The 19,696-nt window shown below is 42.3% G+C and overlaps 1 protein-coding gene across 1 annotated transcript; it reads right to left on the bottom strand.

Annotated features, from left to right (window-relative positions):
- Nucleotides 1-17,611: 17,611 nt before the first annotated feature.
- Nucleotides 17,612-18,295, bottom strand: LOC309384146 (olfactory receptor 2T10-like; the record flags this gene model as incomplete). The annotated part of the gene is made up of 1 exon (XM_081937342.1): nucleotides 17,612-18,295. The coding sequence occupies one exon, from the start codon at nucleotides 18,293-18,295 to the stop codon at nucleotides 17,612-17,614; it is 684 nt and encodes a 227-aa protein (XP_081793468.1).
- Nucleotides 18,296-19,696: the final 1,401 nt, after the last annotated feature.

Genomic DNA, 19,696 nt, shown 5'->3' with positions numbered 1-19,696 from the left:
TCTGCCTCCACCCTCCGCAGCTCCCGGGTGCGCACGGATGGAGATAGGCAGAATGGCGCCGAGGCAATCCGGCGGGCGAGCGACCGAGGATCGGGCTGCCTCGCTCGCTCTTTCGTCTGCCCGGATCGCCTCAGTGTCGCTGTGGCTACCTCCGTCCGTGCGCGCCCTGGAGCTGCGGAGGCAGAAATGTTGGCATTTCCGGATGACTGTCGATTGTCGCTTTCATGCCTTCGTCATCCAGGAGTGCCGACAACATTTCTGCCTCTGCCCTCTGCAGCTCCCGGGCGCGCCCGGATGGATATATAATATTATAATATATATATATATATATATATATATATATATATATATATATATATATATATATATATATATATATATAGATATATAGATATATATATATATATACATACATACATACATACATACATACATACATACATACATACATACATACATATATATATATATATATATATATATATATAGTATATATGTATATATATATATATAGTATATAATATTATATACTATTATTTCATGAAGAGAGGTGAGACTCCGCCTCACTTGCCTCCCCTGACCGCACGTCACTGGCTGAGTAGGCATCAGAGATTTGTTGCTACCGGTTCGCACCATTGCAGGTGAACCTGCAGTGGAAATTGGGACTGGGTTGCCGAACTGGTAGGGATGTTAGACTTGCCCAGCCCCCGAATTGGTTCCCCAGTTGCCCATGCCGGCATGTTTTTAGGCATTTTATAATGTTCTGCACAAGTACAGAACAATGTACAGGCAACTGTGCATGCACAAGCAACATATGGCGGGTGCGCATGTGAGCCAACAGGCATTAATGCGTGCAAAGTGAACCAGCAGTAACGCCAGCAGCAGCCACTGCTGGTGGGCATGTGACTGGGTGGGCATGGTCAACTCAATGTCATTCATGTCAGGGGCCACCTCACCTCACCTGACCCGACCTTGTTCCTCCCCGCCCAGGCACTCCTTGTCACCACCCAGCCGCGTGGATCCAGTAGTTTTCAAATGGAAAGAATGCCTGCCTTGGCAAATAAATAGCAAGACATCTTGACATCAGGTTTGATGCAACTTGCAAAGTATTACTGCTCATTCTAGTCTCCTTTCCTACTAACAGGTACACTTCAGATTGTAATTTGCTACGACCTCTCTTGTCCTTTGCATCATTCTATGAGAGATTATTCTGAAATGCTGTCTGTGATGTTTGCATATTTACAATTTTGTATCCTGTGACCCTGTTTTCACATGCAATTCCTACAATTTATCTTGACATTCCTTCCTCCTTTTTAGACAAAGTAGTGGTTAAGGTGCTGGCCTAGATACCAAGAGACTCTTGAGTTCTAGTCCCATTTTAGGCTTGAAAAAATGGCTGAGTGACCAGTCACTCTCTCCCAGCCCAAACCAAACCACTTCTTAAGATTATAGTTGTAGGGAAACTAAGAGAGGAAGGAATATTAGATAAATTCTCCACCTTGAGTTCCTTATAAAACAATAAAGACAGGATAAACATCTAACAAAAAAAAAAAAATTATTCGTGAGAATGATGTCCTTCTAAAGGAGAAGGAGTGCCGACTGCCTTGCCACATGCTTTATACTACTGCATTTATTTCATTTTTATCCTCTTTATTTTTCTCTACTTTTTGGTTTATTCTTCAATGATGGCATAGCCTGTGACATTCTTATCTATCTCACATGCCAGGGTTATGTGGGAAAGCATCAGGTAAACACATCCACATGACTGACAGGCAATGGCAGCAGAAATCACTAAGCAGCTACTTTAAGAGAGAAAGGTGGAGGTACCAGGATGCAAAAAACAGAGGATTTCAGGGAGAAGAGAGCTGAGATCAAACTGGCACAACCTACAGAAAGGTAGGAAAGTCATCCATGCCTCTTTTATGTGCTCTTCCCATTGGAAATTTTGAGATAGTTTCAAACTGGCAGTGCAAAAATTGCCCCTGCTCTACAAGATTGCAGATCTTTTGAATGATCCTTCACTTTTTATCTAGAGAAGTGCTGACAGGATTTAAAAAGCAAATTCAACCATGCCCCTTTTTTCTGTTTAATTTTGCCAAACATCTTCCCAACTGACAATAAAACAGCACTCACAACTCACAATAAAATAGCACTTTTCCAATATTTGAGGGGCTCCTATGAAGATGAGGGGGTCAACCTATTTTCCAAAGCACCAAAAGGCACAAGAAACAATGGATGGAAACTAATCAAAGAGAGAAGCAACCTAGGTCCTAGGACTAAGGAGAAATTTCATAAGGATCAACCAATGGAATGGCTTTCCTTCAGAAGTTGTGAGTGCTTCATCACTAGAGGCTTTCAAAAAGATGGGACAACTATTTGTCTGAAATGATATAGGGTCTCCTGCTCGAGCAGGGAGTTGGACTAGAAGACCTCTGAGGTCCCTTCCAACTCTATTATTCTATGTTCTCTATGTTTAAATTGAGTGCTTCACAGCAGAAGGAATACAGCTGGCAGGACCACACTTTAAATTCAGGACCTGTATGATCAAGTTGCATCATTGTCCCATCCTGTATCTTTTCCCCCCAGGAAGAAACAAGATGTAGCCAACACTGCAGCAGCTCTAAAAGGTCTTGGGGAACTCCTTGGAGTATCAACTGATCACAGAAGTGTTACTTAATATCCTTTATAAGGAAAATGTTTGCAATCTTATCCTTCTTCCTGAAGGGAAGAGGTTAATCCCATCCCTAGATGGGCCACTGATGGGTTTCCTGGGTGTTTCCCTGCCCTAATCCTGTCAGTTTCTATTGTTTATTCAAAGCGTATGCCAGCTGCATTGCTGCAGTTTTGTTATCGCAACTAAATATTCACCTGTTAAGTGGTTCTTGGCTGTCTGCCCGGAGATAGCAATAGCAATTTGATTTATATACCAATTCATAGTGCTTTACAGCCCTCTTTAAGTGGTTTACAGAGTCAGCCTATTGCCCGCAACAATCTGGGTCCTTATTTTACCCACCTCGGAGGGATGGAAGTCTGAGTCAACCTTGAGCCTGGTGAGATTCGATCTGCCAAATTGCAGGCAGCCAGTGATCAGCAGAAATAGCCTGCAGTCCTGCACTCTAACCACTTTGCCACCACAGTTCTGTATTAACTGAAGGGACACAGAGAAGGAAAAATATCTCTCTTGTACTTTATTTTCAGCCGGTTCGCCGAATGGCACAAAAAGTTAGCTACCAGTTCTGTTGAACCAGTGTGAACCGGCTGAATCCCATCACTGAATCGACCCTTTGCCTTTCAAATTTTGCCACTTCCCTGCTTCCTATTTGCCAGAGTGTCTCCAGGTGATTTTTGTTCTTGCATTGTGCTGAGTTGGCTCCCTGTCTAGTTGCCCAGGGTGACTTGTTCTGTGCCCGTCTAACAGAGTTAGTAGGGAACTTGGAGGTCTCTTAGTTCAACTCCCTGCTCAAGCAGGAGACCCTATACTATTTCAGACAAATCATGGTCCAGTCTCACCTTAAAAACCTCCAGTGATAGAGCACCCACAACCTCTGAAGGCAAGCTGTTCAACAAATTAATTATTCTGTCAGGAACGTTCTCCTTATTTCTAGGCTGGTTCTCTCCTCGAATAATCTCAATCCATTTAGAAAAATCACTTTAGAAAATAGGTTGACCTCTATTCTTGTGAATATGATTCAGAATTCCCATGCATAAGCACAGAGCATCATTTAGCATCCCATGTTTGCAAGGATCTTGCAGTAGCTGTAAAGGATGGGCACATGAACCCAGGAAAAGATGCAGATGTTTCATTTAATCCTCAACTACCATATTTTTCGGAGTATAAGACGCACCTCCCCCCCCAAAGGTGAAAATCCGGGTGCCTCTTATACACTGAATACAGCATTTTGGGCCTCCTAAAACTCCACCCCCTTCACAAAAATGGACGTGCAGAGGGTTTGGGAGGCCTGCAAAGTGCTCCCGGGGGCTGGGAAGGGCAATAGCAACTGAAAAATGGGCTGTTTTTTGCTTGTCCCCACCCCCCCCACAGCCACCAGGAGCACTCTACAAGCCTCCTAAAGGCTATACATGGCCCTTTTTTGGCAAAAAACAGGTCCATTTTTGTGAAAAATGGCCCATTTTTTTCTCATTTTTGCCCTCCCCTCATTTTCACAAAAAATGAGGCGTGCAGAGGGTTTGGGAAGTCTGCAGAGTGCAAAAACTTTTTAAATTTACCCCTTCAAAATCTTGGTGTGTCTTATACTCTGGTGCGTCTTACACTCCAAAAAATATGGTAGATAATTTTAGTGTACTTATGACTAATATACAAATGTTTTTCTATGTCACAAATTCCTCATTTCCTATAGGAATTGTTATGCAATTTGGGACTTTCTTCTGTGTTCCTGGCTTCTGCTGGCAGTAAATACTTAAACTCTTAGATATATAACCCTATAGTGCTTTACAGCACTCTGGGGACTTTACAGTGTCAGCATACTGACCCCAACAACGTGGGTCCTCATTTTACCAACCTCGGAAGGATGGAGTCAACCTTGAGTCAGACAGAATTGAACTCCAAATTGTCACTAAGGCAGTGGTGTCCAAATTTGGGAACTTTAAGACTTGTGGACTTCAACTCCCAGAATTCCCCAGCCAGCATGGCTGGCTGGGGAATTCTGGGAGTTGAAGTCCACAAGTCTTAAAGTTCCCAAGTTTGGACACCCCTGCACTAAGGAATACCAGATTATTGACTCTTGAAGGACATGATCTATTGCTGGAATGGCATGCCTTTTTATGGTACAAGGGAACTAAAACACAGGGGTATTTTAGAAGACATTACCTACAGGAGGCCTTGCTATTAAATTGGAAGAAGGTTAAAAGACAATATTATTTTAAAATTCCAGACTGGCTATCAACGATTGAAGCTTTTTCATACGCAATAATATACCGAAAGGAACAAACAGTTAGATATGGTGAAATATTGAATGCAGAGGGTGAACTTAAATCTATGCAAGAATTGGAAAAGGAAGGTATAAAGATGAATTGGTTTCATATATGCAAATACAAGCTAGATATGATAAGGATTGTAAAGAGGAAGGTTTTTTATGGTAAAATGACAAGAGTTAGATAAAATTTTGATGGGTACTGATGAAAAGGTAATTCAAAAACTCTATGGGCACTTGCTAGATGTTAAGTTAAAAGAAGAACAGGTTAAAGGATCTATGATAGCCTGGGGGGGAAATTTTGGGCATAGGATTGAACTAGAGAAGTGGCAGAAACTGTGGTCTCAAAACTACAAAATGACAATGTGAACAGCATATGAAGAAAATGTGTGTAAGATGTTTTACAGGTGGCATCTACCCCCGATGAGAAAAGCAAGAATGTTCAAGAACAAATCAGAAAAGTATTGGAAATGTCATCAGATACCGGGTTCATATTACCATATGTGGTGGACTTGTATTGAAGCTAAAAGATACTGGACTAAAATCCACATGTGGTTGGAGAAAATGATACACAAACACATAGACTTTAAACCAGAGACTTTTTTATTGGGAATTATACCAGAAATATACAACCAAGATTTGAAATATTTGGTTGCAAATGTTTTAACAGCAGCTAGAATTGTATTTGCAAAAACTTGGAACGCAGGAGGAAATTATCCAAAAAATAATGGAATGTGTGGAAATGAGTAAATTGACATTTGAAATTAGAGAACAAGAAGACGAACAATTTTATAAGGTTTGGGATTTGTTTTATCAATGGTTAGATAAAAAATTATAGTAATGGAAAATATTGAAGATTTTTTTATATTTTAAGAATAATAGAATAATATATGCAATATTATAAGGGTTTAGCATTGTTAAACAGATTAGAATGATGTAATGGAATGATGTATGCATGAATTCAATATTTAGAATATTCTATTTAAAATTAAGGAATAATAATTATAGTTGAAGAATTGATATATAATAAGATACTTATGTTTATAATACAATAGTAGAGTTGGAAGGCACCTTGGAGGTCTTCTAGTCCAACCCCCTGCCTAGGCAGGAAACCCTATACCGTTTCAGACAAATGGCTATCCAACATTTTCTTAAAGACTTCCAGTGTTGGGGCATTCACAACTTCTGGAGGCAAGCTGTTCCACTGATTAATTGTTCTAACTGTCAGGAAATTTCTCCTCAGTTCTAAGTTGCTTCTCTCCTTAATTAGTTTCCACCCATTGCTTCTTTTTTATATATATATTTGTTTAAACATGCTTTTATCTAGAATCATTTTTATTTAAGGACACAACCACATACTGGCATTCGTTAGCTATTTCTATAAATTTCAGGCTTATATCCAATTGCTTTCACCAATGCCAACCCATATAAAATCATTAAACATTATCCATTAACATTTCGTTATTATTATTGTAGTTATCTAACATCTTTATAATAAATCTAGACAAAAATTTATTACTAGAATTTATAAGTACCCAGGAAAGTACATCTTTATAACAAAATCTAAACAAATATAATTAATGAATCTTTTCCCCAGGTCCCATATTATAGTTTATATCTAAATTGTAGTAAAATTTATAGGTACCCAGAAAGAATTACATCTTCATAACAAAATCCAAACTAAAAAGTATTAATAAAATTGATAAGTCTTTTTCCCAGGTCCCAATTTACAGTTTATATCCAAATTATTTTCACTAATTAGAGTTGTTATTTCACTATTATTATCATAATGAATTATCTGTTAATGAATAAACATTTTAAAAAGAACAAGAACATTCTATGAGCATCTACAAAATCCTACTTATTAATCACCAAAGATTAACTAAGTTTTTAATTATCAGCATTCATTGTCAACCTGTGTCTATCCAGTAACAGAACACTCTTATCTCTTTAGCCAGTCGTTGCGTCAATTCTCTTATTAATTTCTTTATTTCTTTATTTATTTATTCTCTCCACACTTTTTTGCTCAAAAAATCTCTCAAGTAGTCTCGTTGCCCTTCAACTGGAATTGACATTAACATATCTTTGATTATCAAATGTCTTTCCAAAGCTGCTTCTCCTCCTAGTTCCATCATCAAATCCATATATTGAGAAGAGGGATAGAGCTCCAAATAATCAAATTCACTTTTCCATATCTTTCCATTTTCACTCATAGGTGCTTCATTAGTAAGTTCATCTATTATCTTGCCTTTATCTTCTATATCTTTATTCTCTTCTTTAGTTTTGGAAGCTCCAATCTCTTCCACTTTTTCTGCGCATAGCAATAATTTATCCAGCTTCTTTCCAAATCTCTCAAATCCTTCCAATATATTTTGAAGTTCATCCCAAACATCTTGTAAGCTTGGGGTTTTCTCAGCTGTATATGGATACATATTTCCAAAAGGAAAAAAAAAAGATCTAAACTCCACTGCCACTTTTGCCTTCAATATTTCTTTAATGTATAAAAATGCCTTTATTTTGGATTTACTTAAGCACAAGTTTCTTCTAGTTTTTTCAGAAGAGGGGGGTTCTATCTTTTCTTTGCCTTTCCTTGCCCAGAATATTTCTCACAGACACTGTAGAGAGACAGTCCATGTCCTTGAGTTGTTATCAGTTTCCATTAACAAGCTGCAAACCCTCCAACTTCAGTAAAATCAAAAAAAGTAAGACAAGGTATACATTGTTTCAGAAGAAGAAAAAAAAACCAAGTTCTGGCTTCCGAGTGGCAGATTCAACTTTTTCTTATTTGTTTCAGGCTTAAAGAACAGAACAAAAATCTCTAAGTGTCTTTAATAGAATTTAATAAACAGTAGGAGGAAGAGTTGTTAAGATAAAAAAAGGGTTTTAGTTCAGCCAAAAAATAAAGTAACAAGAAGTAGAAAAAAAAATCAATTTATTTACTTGAGAGGAGAAACAGGAAGCAAACAATCACTTCAATCCACAAAACGTTGTTACATAGAAAAAGAAGAATAAAAACTTTCTAAGGCAGTCCAATTAAGATAAATTTCGCCGCTTTGTTCTTAGCTTAAAGGACTAATTTATCTTTAAAAAAAGGTTTTTTCCCTTGGGCAGTCATTCTCAAAGAAAAAAAAAATCTCACCCGATCGACTCACTTTCATTTTCACTGCCTTTCCTCCGGAGCCATCTCTGACTTTGTCAGCCCGGGGGCTGTCTATTTACCGCTGATTTGGAGAGCTTCCCTTGGGTCAAACAGGGACTTTGCGATATCCCTGTGACCACCAAGGATTTGTCTCCCTTTCACCGTCTCTCCTGGACGGCTTAGGTCCATACGGACCGTTACAGCGGCAAAAGAATCAATGGCGGTCTCGGACTATCGAGACCGCACATTGTGTCGTCGCGACGTCTGGCTCACGAATTCTGCTATTATCTCCACCCATTGCTTCTTGTTCTACCCTCAGGTGCCTTGGAGAACAGTTTGACTCCCTCTTCTTTGTGGCAACCCCTGAGATATTAGAACACTGCTATCATGTCTCCCCTAGTCCTTCTTTCTCTTAAGCTAAACATACCCAGTTCCTGCAACCGTTCTTCATATGTTTTAGTCTCCAGTCCCCTAATCATCTTTGTTGCTCTTCTCTGCACTCTTTCTACAGTCTCCACATCTTTTTTACATCGTGGCGACCAAAACTGAATGCAGTATTCCAAGTGGGGCCTTACCAAGGCATTATAAAGTGGTATTAACACTTCACGTGATCTTGATTCTATCTCTCTGTTGATGCAGCCTAGGACTGTGTTGGCTTTTTTGGCAGCTGCTGCACACTGCTGGCTCATATTTAAATGGTTGTCCACTAGGATGGTGGTTGTCCACTTATCTAATGAACAATTTGTGATTTGATATATAATTATAAGTGGTGACTATGGAAAGGACGCACAAAATTTTGTAACCAAACAACATGCTATATGAAATGGCAGAAGGTTGTATATGTTTACGTTTTTGTTTGTCTTTGTCTATTTAAAAAATTAAAAAAACTTTTCAAAAAGAAAAAGAATTGAACTCCAAATTGTGAGCAGAATTTGCCTGCAATATTGCTTTCTAACCACTTGTGTGCCATAACTTTTGGCTATCTTTGGTAGATCTGCTGGTTGCCTCCTTTCCTGGAACAGGAGACTGTGAAAACAGTAGCAATTGCCCTTTTTATCTTTCAGCCCACCGCAACTCACTTTGACTTGGGTTGCCTTTGAAGAAAACTTCATATTCTGTACAGCTGTAACACATTGTGATGATCTCTTACTGTCCTATGTTAGCCATTTTACCACGCAATAGCTGTTCCTCAGGTGAATTAGAGACTCTCAGGCCTACAGACCTAATTCTCACAAACACATGAAAAAAAAATCTTAGGAACAATTGCAAGGTCCTGACTGAAGTCCATGATGTACAATTGATGGAAGAAAAATTACATGTAACATCTAAAGAACTATTTTGATTAAAAAGAAAAAGAGACTGTTTCCAAACAGAGTGATGAAAACATGAAGAAAATCACGATTCTACTTCCGGTTGTTGAGAGTGACGGACGTGTCTCGTCCGCCCTGTGCTCTCTTGGTGGGCTCCCCTCGGCTGGGGGGGGCACTGGGTGCCTTGAAGTGGTGCCCTGCCTTATGGGCTGCTCGCTGGGGGTCCCCTGGAATGGCGGCGGCCGCGGAGGGGGTCTCTGGCATTGTCCCAGGAGCCGAGAAGCAAAAGGGGGTGCGCTCCCGCACGCTTCGTGTTGAGGCAGCTGGATGATCGATAACTTGAAGGCTGCAGCTGAAGTGCGGTGAGATGGGAGCCCTCCCCAATTCTCCTTTGACTTTTCTTTGATATTTAAATGAAAGATTGTCAGCTTTTCAAGAGATCTTCAATCCTCTCTTGGGAAGTGTGATCGGAGGAAGGGGGATTTCCCCCCACTTGCAGAGAAGCGGCTTGGAGCTATCTCCTCTCTCGGAGGAGAGAGAGAGAGTATTAAAAGATCACACTCGCTACAAGCAATGGCAAAATAAATGTTTAAAGCAATTGGGAAAGAAAAGAGATGATCTGATTGTTTTAAAAACTTTGAAAACTTTTGACTTGTTGCTTTCTGAGCCCCAGTGTTGGCGAAGCAAGATGGCACACTTCCGCTGTCTTTATGCCCCTTGAAATTAGACTTCTCCTATAAAAACTACCGGCATTGTATTTTTGCCTCCGTGACTCTCAGAAACATCTCTTGCTACATAGAATCTTGGATCTGGAATATCTGACTTAATTGGCTGGAATCGGAATATATAGAAGGTTTCTATCCCTGTCTGGACTGCCTGCCTCGTGATCTCTCTTGGTTGTCCCTCTCTACAGTCACCATTTCTCTGTACGGACATAGATACTCCTGAGTTCTTTTTCTTCTATGATGGTTCCGAAGAAACCACCTGGGAAGCCAGGTTCTGCTCCAACATCCTCAACATCCAGTCCCATTGGGCAACAGTCTTTAACATCCTTTCTACAACCCAAAGCCCCTGAGGAGGAATCTGTAACTCATTAGTTGCTTCAAAAGATTTTAAAAGGGCAGGAAGAAATGAAAAACCAACTGAGAGAGATGAATGAACAGCTCAGAGAAAATCAAAATCAAACGGCACAAAATAAACAGAGATTGGACATTCTGGAGGAGGGGGCAACTGAGATGAGGGGGGAGGTGAGGGGGGTCCAGAGAGGAAATTTAGAACTTGAGAACTACATGATAAAAATGGAATTTGAAAGGATGTCTTTTTTCCTTAGATTTCAAAATGTAATTGAGACTGACAATGAAGACTTAAAGGAGATAATGACAACAATCTTAGCTGAATATATTTAAAAAGACAAACAGCAGTTAGGGTGGGATATTGACTTCGTCTATAGAGTTAATTTAGCTTATGCTAGAACACACAATGTTCCAAGAGAGGTTCATATCAAATTTCTTAGAAAGGCTACAAGAGATGAGATTCTGGGGGCACAAAGGGGGCAAACATTAAAATACAAGGACAGAGAAATAGCCATTCTGAAACAAATACCGAAGAAAGTAAGAGATAAGAGAAAAAAATATGCACAATTAGCTAAAAAATTATTTGATAAAGGATTTTGGTTTCGGTGGCTTCTGCCAGAAGGTATGCTGATTTTCTGGGAGGGCGGTAGAGTTAGAATTAATACAACTATGGAGGCGGAGGCCTTCATGGAAAAAACCAAAGCTCTCCTAGACAAAGCGGAGGACATTACACAAGATATGGGAGGTGCGGAGGCTTTGCTGGCAGGCGGGGGCGGGGGGGAAGAGGCAACAAAGAGAAAACTCAGATCACAAAAGTAAGCTAGAAAAATAATGCAATTGCTGATATAATGAATCTTTTTGTATGATACAAAGTAAATGATTGAAATTATTGAAAGATACAATGTAAGAATAAGCTGTCAAAATCTAGTTAAGTAATAACATCTTATTTATCATTTTGTAAAAGTTATGAGTCTTGGGGGGAATACCATTTCCTGCACGATGTAGCTGTCAAAATTTGTACACATATCCAATACCCCTTTCCTAAAAATTTTGCAAAACCAATAAAACTCTTTAAAAAAAAAGAAAACATGAAGAAAATCACACTGATAAAAGCAGTGACCAGTTTTTGATGGAGGAAACAATCTTAGTTCATTGCTTCTTTATTTGACTGCATTGTGTCTAAGAGCTCACGTAGAATGCAATGGAACTGTACTGTAAATATTGTATAATTTTGTACTGTGACAAAATTGAATCTTATTATTAATCTTATCTATGAAAAATATGTTGAACTTTTTGTTGCCTGAAACAAGTATTTCTTTCTATTAGTATAAGAGTAAAGAATTATGAGCTATTCTTTGTTAAATATGCAATAGTACAAAGGTAATTCTGAAAAATCTGTTACTTATTTTTATTTATTAAATTTTTATGCTATTTCTATCCTCTATAAGATGACTCTGTGTGGAGAAGTTATTAATTGTTTGGACTGTGTACCCACAATTTGCATACAATGGGATAAATAAGCCAATGCTTAAGCATTCTTCTTATAATTTACATTTTTTAAAATGTCAATTTGACTCATTATCTCTCAGTACAATCTACCTCCCTGCACGTATTTTGGGAGTGGTGGAATATTACATCTGAAAAAAATGAGTCACTGGAATTCAATTTAGAGTTCTGTGATGCGCAAATGCACATACGGTACATAATAACAGTTTTAAAAATTATTTATCCAAGGTCATAATCAGATAACACAAGATTTTTCCATTCCTAAACAATTCAATATTGGGCCTTTAACAATGACAATAGGTATATCAAGCTTCTTAGGCAAGTGCCTGGACTGGAACAGTTAATTGCAAGAATCATTTATCAATTAGTCAGACAGCAATTGTTCTATTTTCAATAAGCAACCTGCGTGTAAAACATTTATGGTGATGTTGTTTAAAATAAATTAGCAACCACAGACATCACAACGATAATATTCATATTTTCTTAATCTTGTTAATGATGTAGGTAGGGGATAGTTTCAAGTTGTTATTATCAGAATAGAAGCATAAAGAGTTAACTAAGTTTGACCCAACAGGCTAATGGATAGATACAATATAATAAGTTATAATTGTCCATAATGTACACTAGTACATAGCTTGTTTTATGTTCTTTGTTTACTTGCCTGGAGTTAGTATTTTAAAGTATAGTCACAATACTACATAGCTAGAGCACAACCATAATTTGACCGATGTGTAAAACCTAGATACACCAGCTTCTGGTTTGAGATATGTACCAGGTACTGGGTTGTACAGAAAAACAAGATAAGAGAATACCAAGAAGACAAGAACTGAAGGGATGGGGGAGGTTGATTGCTTAGCAAGTTTGGGTGACAATAAGGCAATGGTGGGATTCAAAAAGTTTTACTACCGGTTCAGTGATTGTTGCTTGGCATAGCATGGCTTGGTGGGTGTGGCTTGGTGGGCGTGGCAGGAGAAGGATACTGTAAAATCTCCATTCCCACCCCACTCTAGGGGAAGGGTACTGCAAAATCCTCATTTCCTCCCTATCAGCTGGGACTCAGGAAGCAGAGAATAGATGGGGGCGGGGCCAGTCAGAGGTGGTATTTACTGGTACTCCAAACTACTCAAAATTTCCCTACTTGTTCTCCAGAACTGGTCAGAACCTGCTGAATACCACCTCTGCAATAAGAGCTTAACTAATTTTATACATTTAGGGATAATAGTAGATTATAGGTGGTCAGAAAGCATGTGACTGAACCAGATCTATCAACTGGGCCTGGCTAGGAAGGACCTGTGGCGGTGAAAGAGATGTATAAAATATGCTGAGATCTGTAAGTTGGTGTGGACTTCTGTTGCTGTCTTATCCTGAAGCTCCACCGGCTTTTGCAAAAACCTATAATGAATCTTACTTTTCTGGTTGACCCAAGTTATTAGGGTCCCAAATAGCATCCATAAGTAAATCAGAGTCCAAGGCAAAGTATTGCTCAAAGTTCCAATTTATTAAGAGAGCCATGTTGGCACATCTGGGAAAACCCGAATCCGAAAGCTTCCCGGTTTTCCCCACCTAGTTGAAAATTCAAGATCTTGTCCCCACACCCACAAGTCCATCACCTAGTCCAAACTCCCTCTGTCATGCTGGCAGTTCCATCCAATTCCGGTCAGGTGCAGAGGTGCAGAGACAAAGGATGACCTTGGCTTTCTAGAAAGAATTTTGTTGTGGCTACATAGCATCTAACTCCTTACAATCCGCCCCCCCCCCGCAAATTTTCCCACAATAGAAAATGCATAGCAGAATAATAGAAAGAGTGGCAGGCCAAAGACCCAAAAGAAAATATGACTGCAGGCCTGACCCAAGTATTGTGTGAATTTGTTACGGACAATTTAATCATAAAGTGGATACTTAATTTTTCCTCTCACATCTTATACATATAATACAAGATCACCATGGATATAATGGTGGACATTGAAAAACCCTCCGCCCTCCATTGAGACTCTAGCCCACTGGTTTTTAACTATTAACTTTTATATCATCTGCACCCCTACCCTATCGGGATGGTCAACAACCTACCAATTTACTCGAGGACAGACCTGCTTCGCCTGCGGGAGGCCCCTCTCTTGCAGGTATGGCCCTTGGCTCTCTCAAGGGCCAGCCTTGATGACGGGTTCGTGAACCCCGAGAGGTGGAAGAAGAGGAAGCTGAGGGGCTTTTTAGCAAAATGTTTTATACTGTTTTTAGGGGGTTCTGGGAAGGGGGGGATAACCAGGCCAGGAGGGAAGCCAGTGCCACACGAACAGGTGAGTCCAGGAGGGAAGTGAGCAGAGTGGGGGGGGGGAGAGGGAACAAACTATTCCAGTAGAGGGTTGTTTTATTACAACGGTCGCGGGGAGGGGGGGATGCGAGGACAAGAGAAGATCACAAAGTCGGTTGGGAGACCGTGGCTGCTGGCTACGCCCGGTCGTTTGTACCAACCCCCGCAACCTAGGTGGTCGGGATCTACAGAGACAGGGCCTGCGGCTGATGCTTTGCAATGCAAGGTCCGTGACCAACAAGGCCCCCCTCATTAATGAGTTGATCTCTGAGGGGGAGCTGGACCTTGCAGGAATAACAGAGACCTGGTTGGGTCACGAGGGTGGTTTGCCCCTCGTGGAAATGTGCCCACCAGGTTTCCATGCATTTCATCAGCCCTGGGCCCTGGGTAAGGGTGGAGGGGTGGCGGTGGTTATACGGGATGGTCTAGAGCCGAGGGAGTTCACTGTTTCTCAGATACCCGGGTGTGAGTCACTTGGTGTGAAATGGGGCCCAGGGAGGCAGTGGGGTCTGCTGATTGTATACTTGGCTCCTCGCTGTACATCAGCAGCCCTGCCCGAGCTCCTCGAGCTGATCTCGGAGACGGCGGTGGAGATCCCCAAACTTTTGGTTATGGGGGATTTCAACCTGCCGTCGACGGGAGCAGCATCCGAGGTGGCTCGGGAGTTCATGGCTTCCATGACAGCCATGGGCCTGACCCAACTAATTCAGGGCCCCACACATGAAGGTGGCCACACACTGGACCTTGTTTTTGTATCTGAGCAGTGGACGAGTGATCTGGGAATAGGGGACTTAGACATTACTCCCCTGTCATGGTCAGATCACTCCTGTCTCCGGCTAGACTTCCCTGGCGCTACCCCCCACCGCGAGGAGGCGGAACCAGTTTGTCCAAGCTGGTACCGCCCCAAGCATCTGATGGAACCTGATAGGTTCCAGACGGAGCTTGGGCCGCTACCTGTAGCCCTGACCCGCACTCGGTCGGAGGACCTAGTGGCCGCCTGGAATAGGGCGACGGCTGGGGCCTTGGACCGGGTTGCGCCTTTGCGACCTCTCCTACGGCAGCGACCCACCCGGGCTCCCTGGTATACCGAGGAGCTGAGGGTGATGAAGCGCCAGAGGAGACGTCTAGAGAGCAGGTGGAGGTCCTCACGCTCCGAGTCTGACCGAACACAGGTAAGAGCCTATTTACAGACTTACCTTGTGGCATTGAGAGCGGCCAAACGTAGACATTGTGCCGCTCTTATTGCGTCTGCGGATAACCGCCCTGCCGCCCTGTTTAGGGTCACCCGCTCCCTCTTGGTGCAAGAGACGCGGGGGGCACCCTTACAGGGTAGAGCCGAGGAGTTTGGAGAATATCTGCAGAACAAAGTCGCTCAGATCCGGAGCGAATGGGCCCCCTCCAGTGGTCTGGATGGGCCGTCAGCAGTGAGTCTTGTGAGTCCACTCTGGGAGGAGTTTGACTCTGTTGCCCCCGAGGATTTAGACAGGTTGCGTGGAAGGCTGCGACCCACCACATGTTCATTGGACCCGTGTCCCTCCTGGCTGGTACTGGCATCCTGGGAGGTGACACGAGGCTGGCTTCTGGGCCTGGTGAACGCCTCGTTGGGTGAGGGATCCTTACCTACCGTCTTGAAAGAGGCAGTGGTGAGGCCCTTACTCAAGAGGCCTTCACTCGACCAAATGGAGCTAGCTAATTATCGTCCAGTCTCCAACCTCCCTTTTTTGGCGAAGGTTGTTGAGAATGTGGTGGCGCAGCAGTTTCCACGTCACCTCGATGAATCCGATTATCTAGACCCACGCCAGTCCGGCTTCCGACCCGGGCACAGCACTGAGACAGCCTTGGTCGCGTTGGTTGATGATCTCTGGAGGGCCAGAGATAGAGGTTGTTCCTCTATCCTGGTCCTATTAGATCTCTCAGCGGCTTTTGATACCATCGACCATGGTATCCTTCTGCGCCGGCTGGAGGGGATGGGAGTCGGAGGCACTGTGTTACGGTGGTTCGACTCTTACCTCTCCGGCTGGATGCAATATGTGTTGACAGGGGGGCAGAGATCGACCCCGAGGCCACTCTCTTGTGGGGTGCTGCAGGGGTCGGTTCTCTCGCCCCTTCTGTTCAATGCATACGTGAAGCCGCTGGGCGAGATCATCCGTGGTTTTGGGGTTGAATACCATCTGTACGCTGATGATACGCAGCTGTACATTTCAACCCCAAACCACCCCAACGAGGCTGTTGCAGTGATGTCCCGGTGTCTGGAAGCCGTCGGGGTCTGGATGGGGGACAACAGACTCAAACTCAACCACTCCAAGACTGAGTGGCTGTGGCTTCCGGCACCTCGGTTCAGCCAGCTGACTCCATCGCTGGCCATAGGGGACGAGCTACTGCCCCCTGTGGAACGGGCGCGCAATTTGGGCGTCCTCCTAGATGCCTGGCTGTCAATGGATGACCATGTGGCAGCCGTGGCAAGGGGGGCGTTCCACCAGGTTCGCCTGGTGCGCCAATTGCGCCCCCTACTGGACCGAGATGCCCTACGCACAGTCACTCATGCGCTGGTGACGTCTCGCCTAGGTTACTGTAATGCTCTCTACATGGGGCTTCCCTTGGGACGTGCCCAGAGACTGCAGCTAGTCCAGAACGCGGCCGTGCGGGTTATCATGGGGAGGTCTAGATACTCCCACGTAACACCGCTCCTGCGCAAGCTGCACTGGCTACCTGTGGTTTTTCGGGTGCGTTTCAAGGTCCTGATTACTATCTTTAAAGCGCTCCATGGCTCAGGACCTAGTTACTTGCGGGATCGCATCCTCCCACATACATCCCTGCGGCCAATCCGCTCTCACAGAGAGGGCCTTCTCCAGGTGCCGTCCACTAGGCAATGCCAGCGGGCGGCGCCGAGGAGTAGAGCCTTCTCTGTGATGGGCCCAACCCTCTGGAATGACCTCCCCCCCGACATTAGAACCACCTCGGACTTCCGCTCCTTCCGTCAAAAATTGAAGACTCACCTGTTCCGACTAGCTGGCCTGGCATGATTATAAATGTTACATCTATGAACTCCTGGTAGTATATTCTCATCTGGTTATTTTAAGGGTAATGTTTTAGTTTTAATTGTTTTTAGGGCTTTTAGCCTCATATTTATTTATTCTTCTGTATTCTTTAACCTCCTTCACATACATACATGCATATATTTATAGCCCTATTTATATTTGTATTTTATCTGTGATTTATTGTGGACTGTACACCGCCCCGAGTCCCTTTTTGGGAGAGGGGGCGGTTTAGAAATGTGAATAAATAAATAAATAAAAATAAATAAATAATTCCAATAGATAAATACAATATGGTTTACCCAGGATCTATTTTGCAATAATCTTTCCGAATGCAGCTAAAACATCCTGGTTCCTCAGGCTATATATGAAAGGGTTCATCATGGGAGGCAAAATAGTTGTAAACACTGAGTTAATAACAGCTTTTTCTGCTGAATAGGAGGAGATAGGTGTCATGTAGGTCACAATAGCCGCTCCATAGAAGAACCCCACCACACACAAGTGGGACAAGCAGGTGCCCAAGGCTTTGTGGCTTCTTTCTATGGACTTCATCCTCAGGACTTCCAAGAAGATGGCAAGATAAGAGGCAAAGATGACTGAAATAGGGATGAGAAAAAGCAGAAGGCATCCAAGATATACTGCCTTTTCAAAGGCAGAATTATCTGAACAAGACAATTGTATGAGGGCTGGATACTCACAGAAATTGTGAACTATAACATTAGTCTTGCAGTAGGGAAGAGGCAGGACATAGAGAGAGCAAACCAATGCTTGCACACAAGACCAAAACCAGCTACATAATGACATAACACAGCATATTTTACTCCTCAGGAGGACTGGATATTGCAGAGGTCTACAGACTGCCACATATCTGTCATAGGCCATGGTAGCCAGGATGAGGCATTCAGCTCCACCCACTGCCAGGGTGACAAAAATTTGGAGAGCACACCCATAGAGAGAAATGGTGTAGCTATTGGTTGCAAAATTCACGGTCATCATGGGAATAATTGCAAGAACTTGGCAGAGGTCCATGATAGATAGTTGACTCAGGAAAAAGTACATTGGGATGTGAAGCCGAGGATCCACTTTAATGAGGAAAAGGAAAAGACTGTTTCCCATCAGAGCAATCACAAACATGGAATTAATCACCCCAACAAAAACACTGGGTGTTTTTAGATGGAGAAGTCCAGTTAGCACAAATTCTGTCCACAGTGTTATATTCTCTTCTCCCATCCATCCGTCATTGCTTGAATTTAACCTATTTTTTTAAAAAAAACAGTTTATGGAAGTTATCTACTATATCTACTTTAGCTATCTATTTTAATTGTCTATTTTATAGCATTTAAATATGCAATCAAGAAATAAAACAGAAAAGGTTTTCAGAAGCAAAACCTAACCAGAAAAGAGATTTACAAGCATTAGAAGATTTCAAAAAGTTAGAGTAATATTTGTTTGTTTATCTTCCACCTTTATTATTTTAAAAAAATAACTCAAGGCAGTGAACATATCCACCTTTCTTATTTTCCCTGCAACAACAACCCTGTGTATTAACCTTAGTTCTGTATATTAAAATGTCTTGTATCAGTTTAGAATTTTAGACCCTTATTGAAAGTTCCAAGATGGTGGGAATGGAGGAAGCATTATTGCATCATGGGGAGAAAAGTTGTTATTAAACTAAGATAGAACAGTAAGAGGAAAGGTGGAGCAGGAAAGATAAGTCATAGAAAAAGAAAAAAAGACTGGAGGAAGGAAAAGGAGAGGAAAGATTAGAGAAATTAGGAGGAAAACATCACCAAGGGGTGTAGCCCACAGTAAACTTTGCCTGCTGAGAGAAGCCCAGCTGCACCCAAGAGGCTTACCCAAGAGACCGGAGGCCAGGGGTGAAATCCAGCAGGTTCTAAAGAACCGGTAGTGGAAATTTTGAGTAGTTCAGAGAACCGGCAAATACCACCTCTGACTGGCCCCAGAGTGCGGAGGGAATGGAGATTTTGCAGTATCCTTCCCCTGCCACACCCATCAAGCCACGCCCACAGAACTGGTAGTAAAAAAAATGAATTTCACTACTGCCTGAGGGCCATTGAAGTGAGGTGAGTGCAGAGGAAAACCAACTGCAGACAGCTGTAGCTAACATGCTTAACGACATAAATACCACATCCTTTGTCAAGCTAAAGCACCTGCTAAATACGCAGAAACGCTAAACCACAAAGCCTGTCCGGAGAACTCCGGGCATGAGAGAAAACCACATCCTATAGAAAGCTTTTAGCCTGCTTAAGTTTTGCCCGGCAACAGGTTTTTAACCAATCATGTAATCGTGTGTTGTATTACGAAAACCCTTCTTGTATGCCTTAATAAATACCGTCTCAATCAGCCAGTGGGGGTTCTTTTTGGCATCCTGCT

The sequence above is a fragment of the Natrix helvetica genome (genome assembly GCF_964273705.1).
Source record: "Natrix helvetica genome assembly, chromosome: 1".
NCBI classification, from domain to species: Eukaryota; Metazoa; Chordata; class Lepidosauria; order Squamata; family Natricidae; genus Natrix; species Natrix helvetica.
This window is presented reverse-complemented; position numbering and strand designations above follow the sequence as displayed.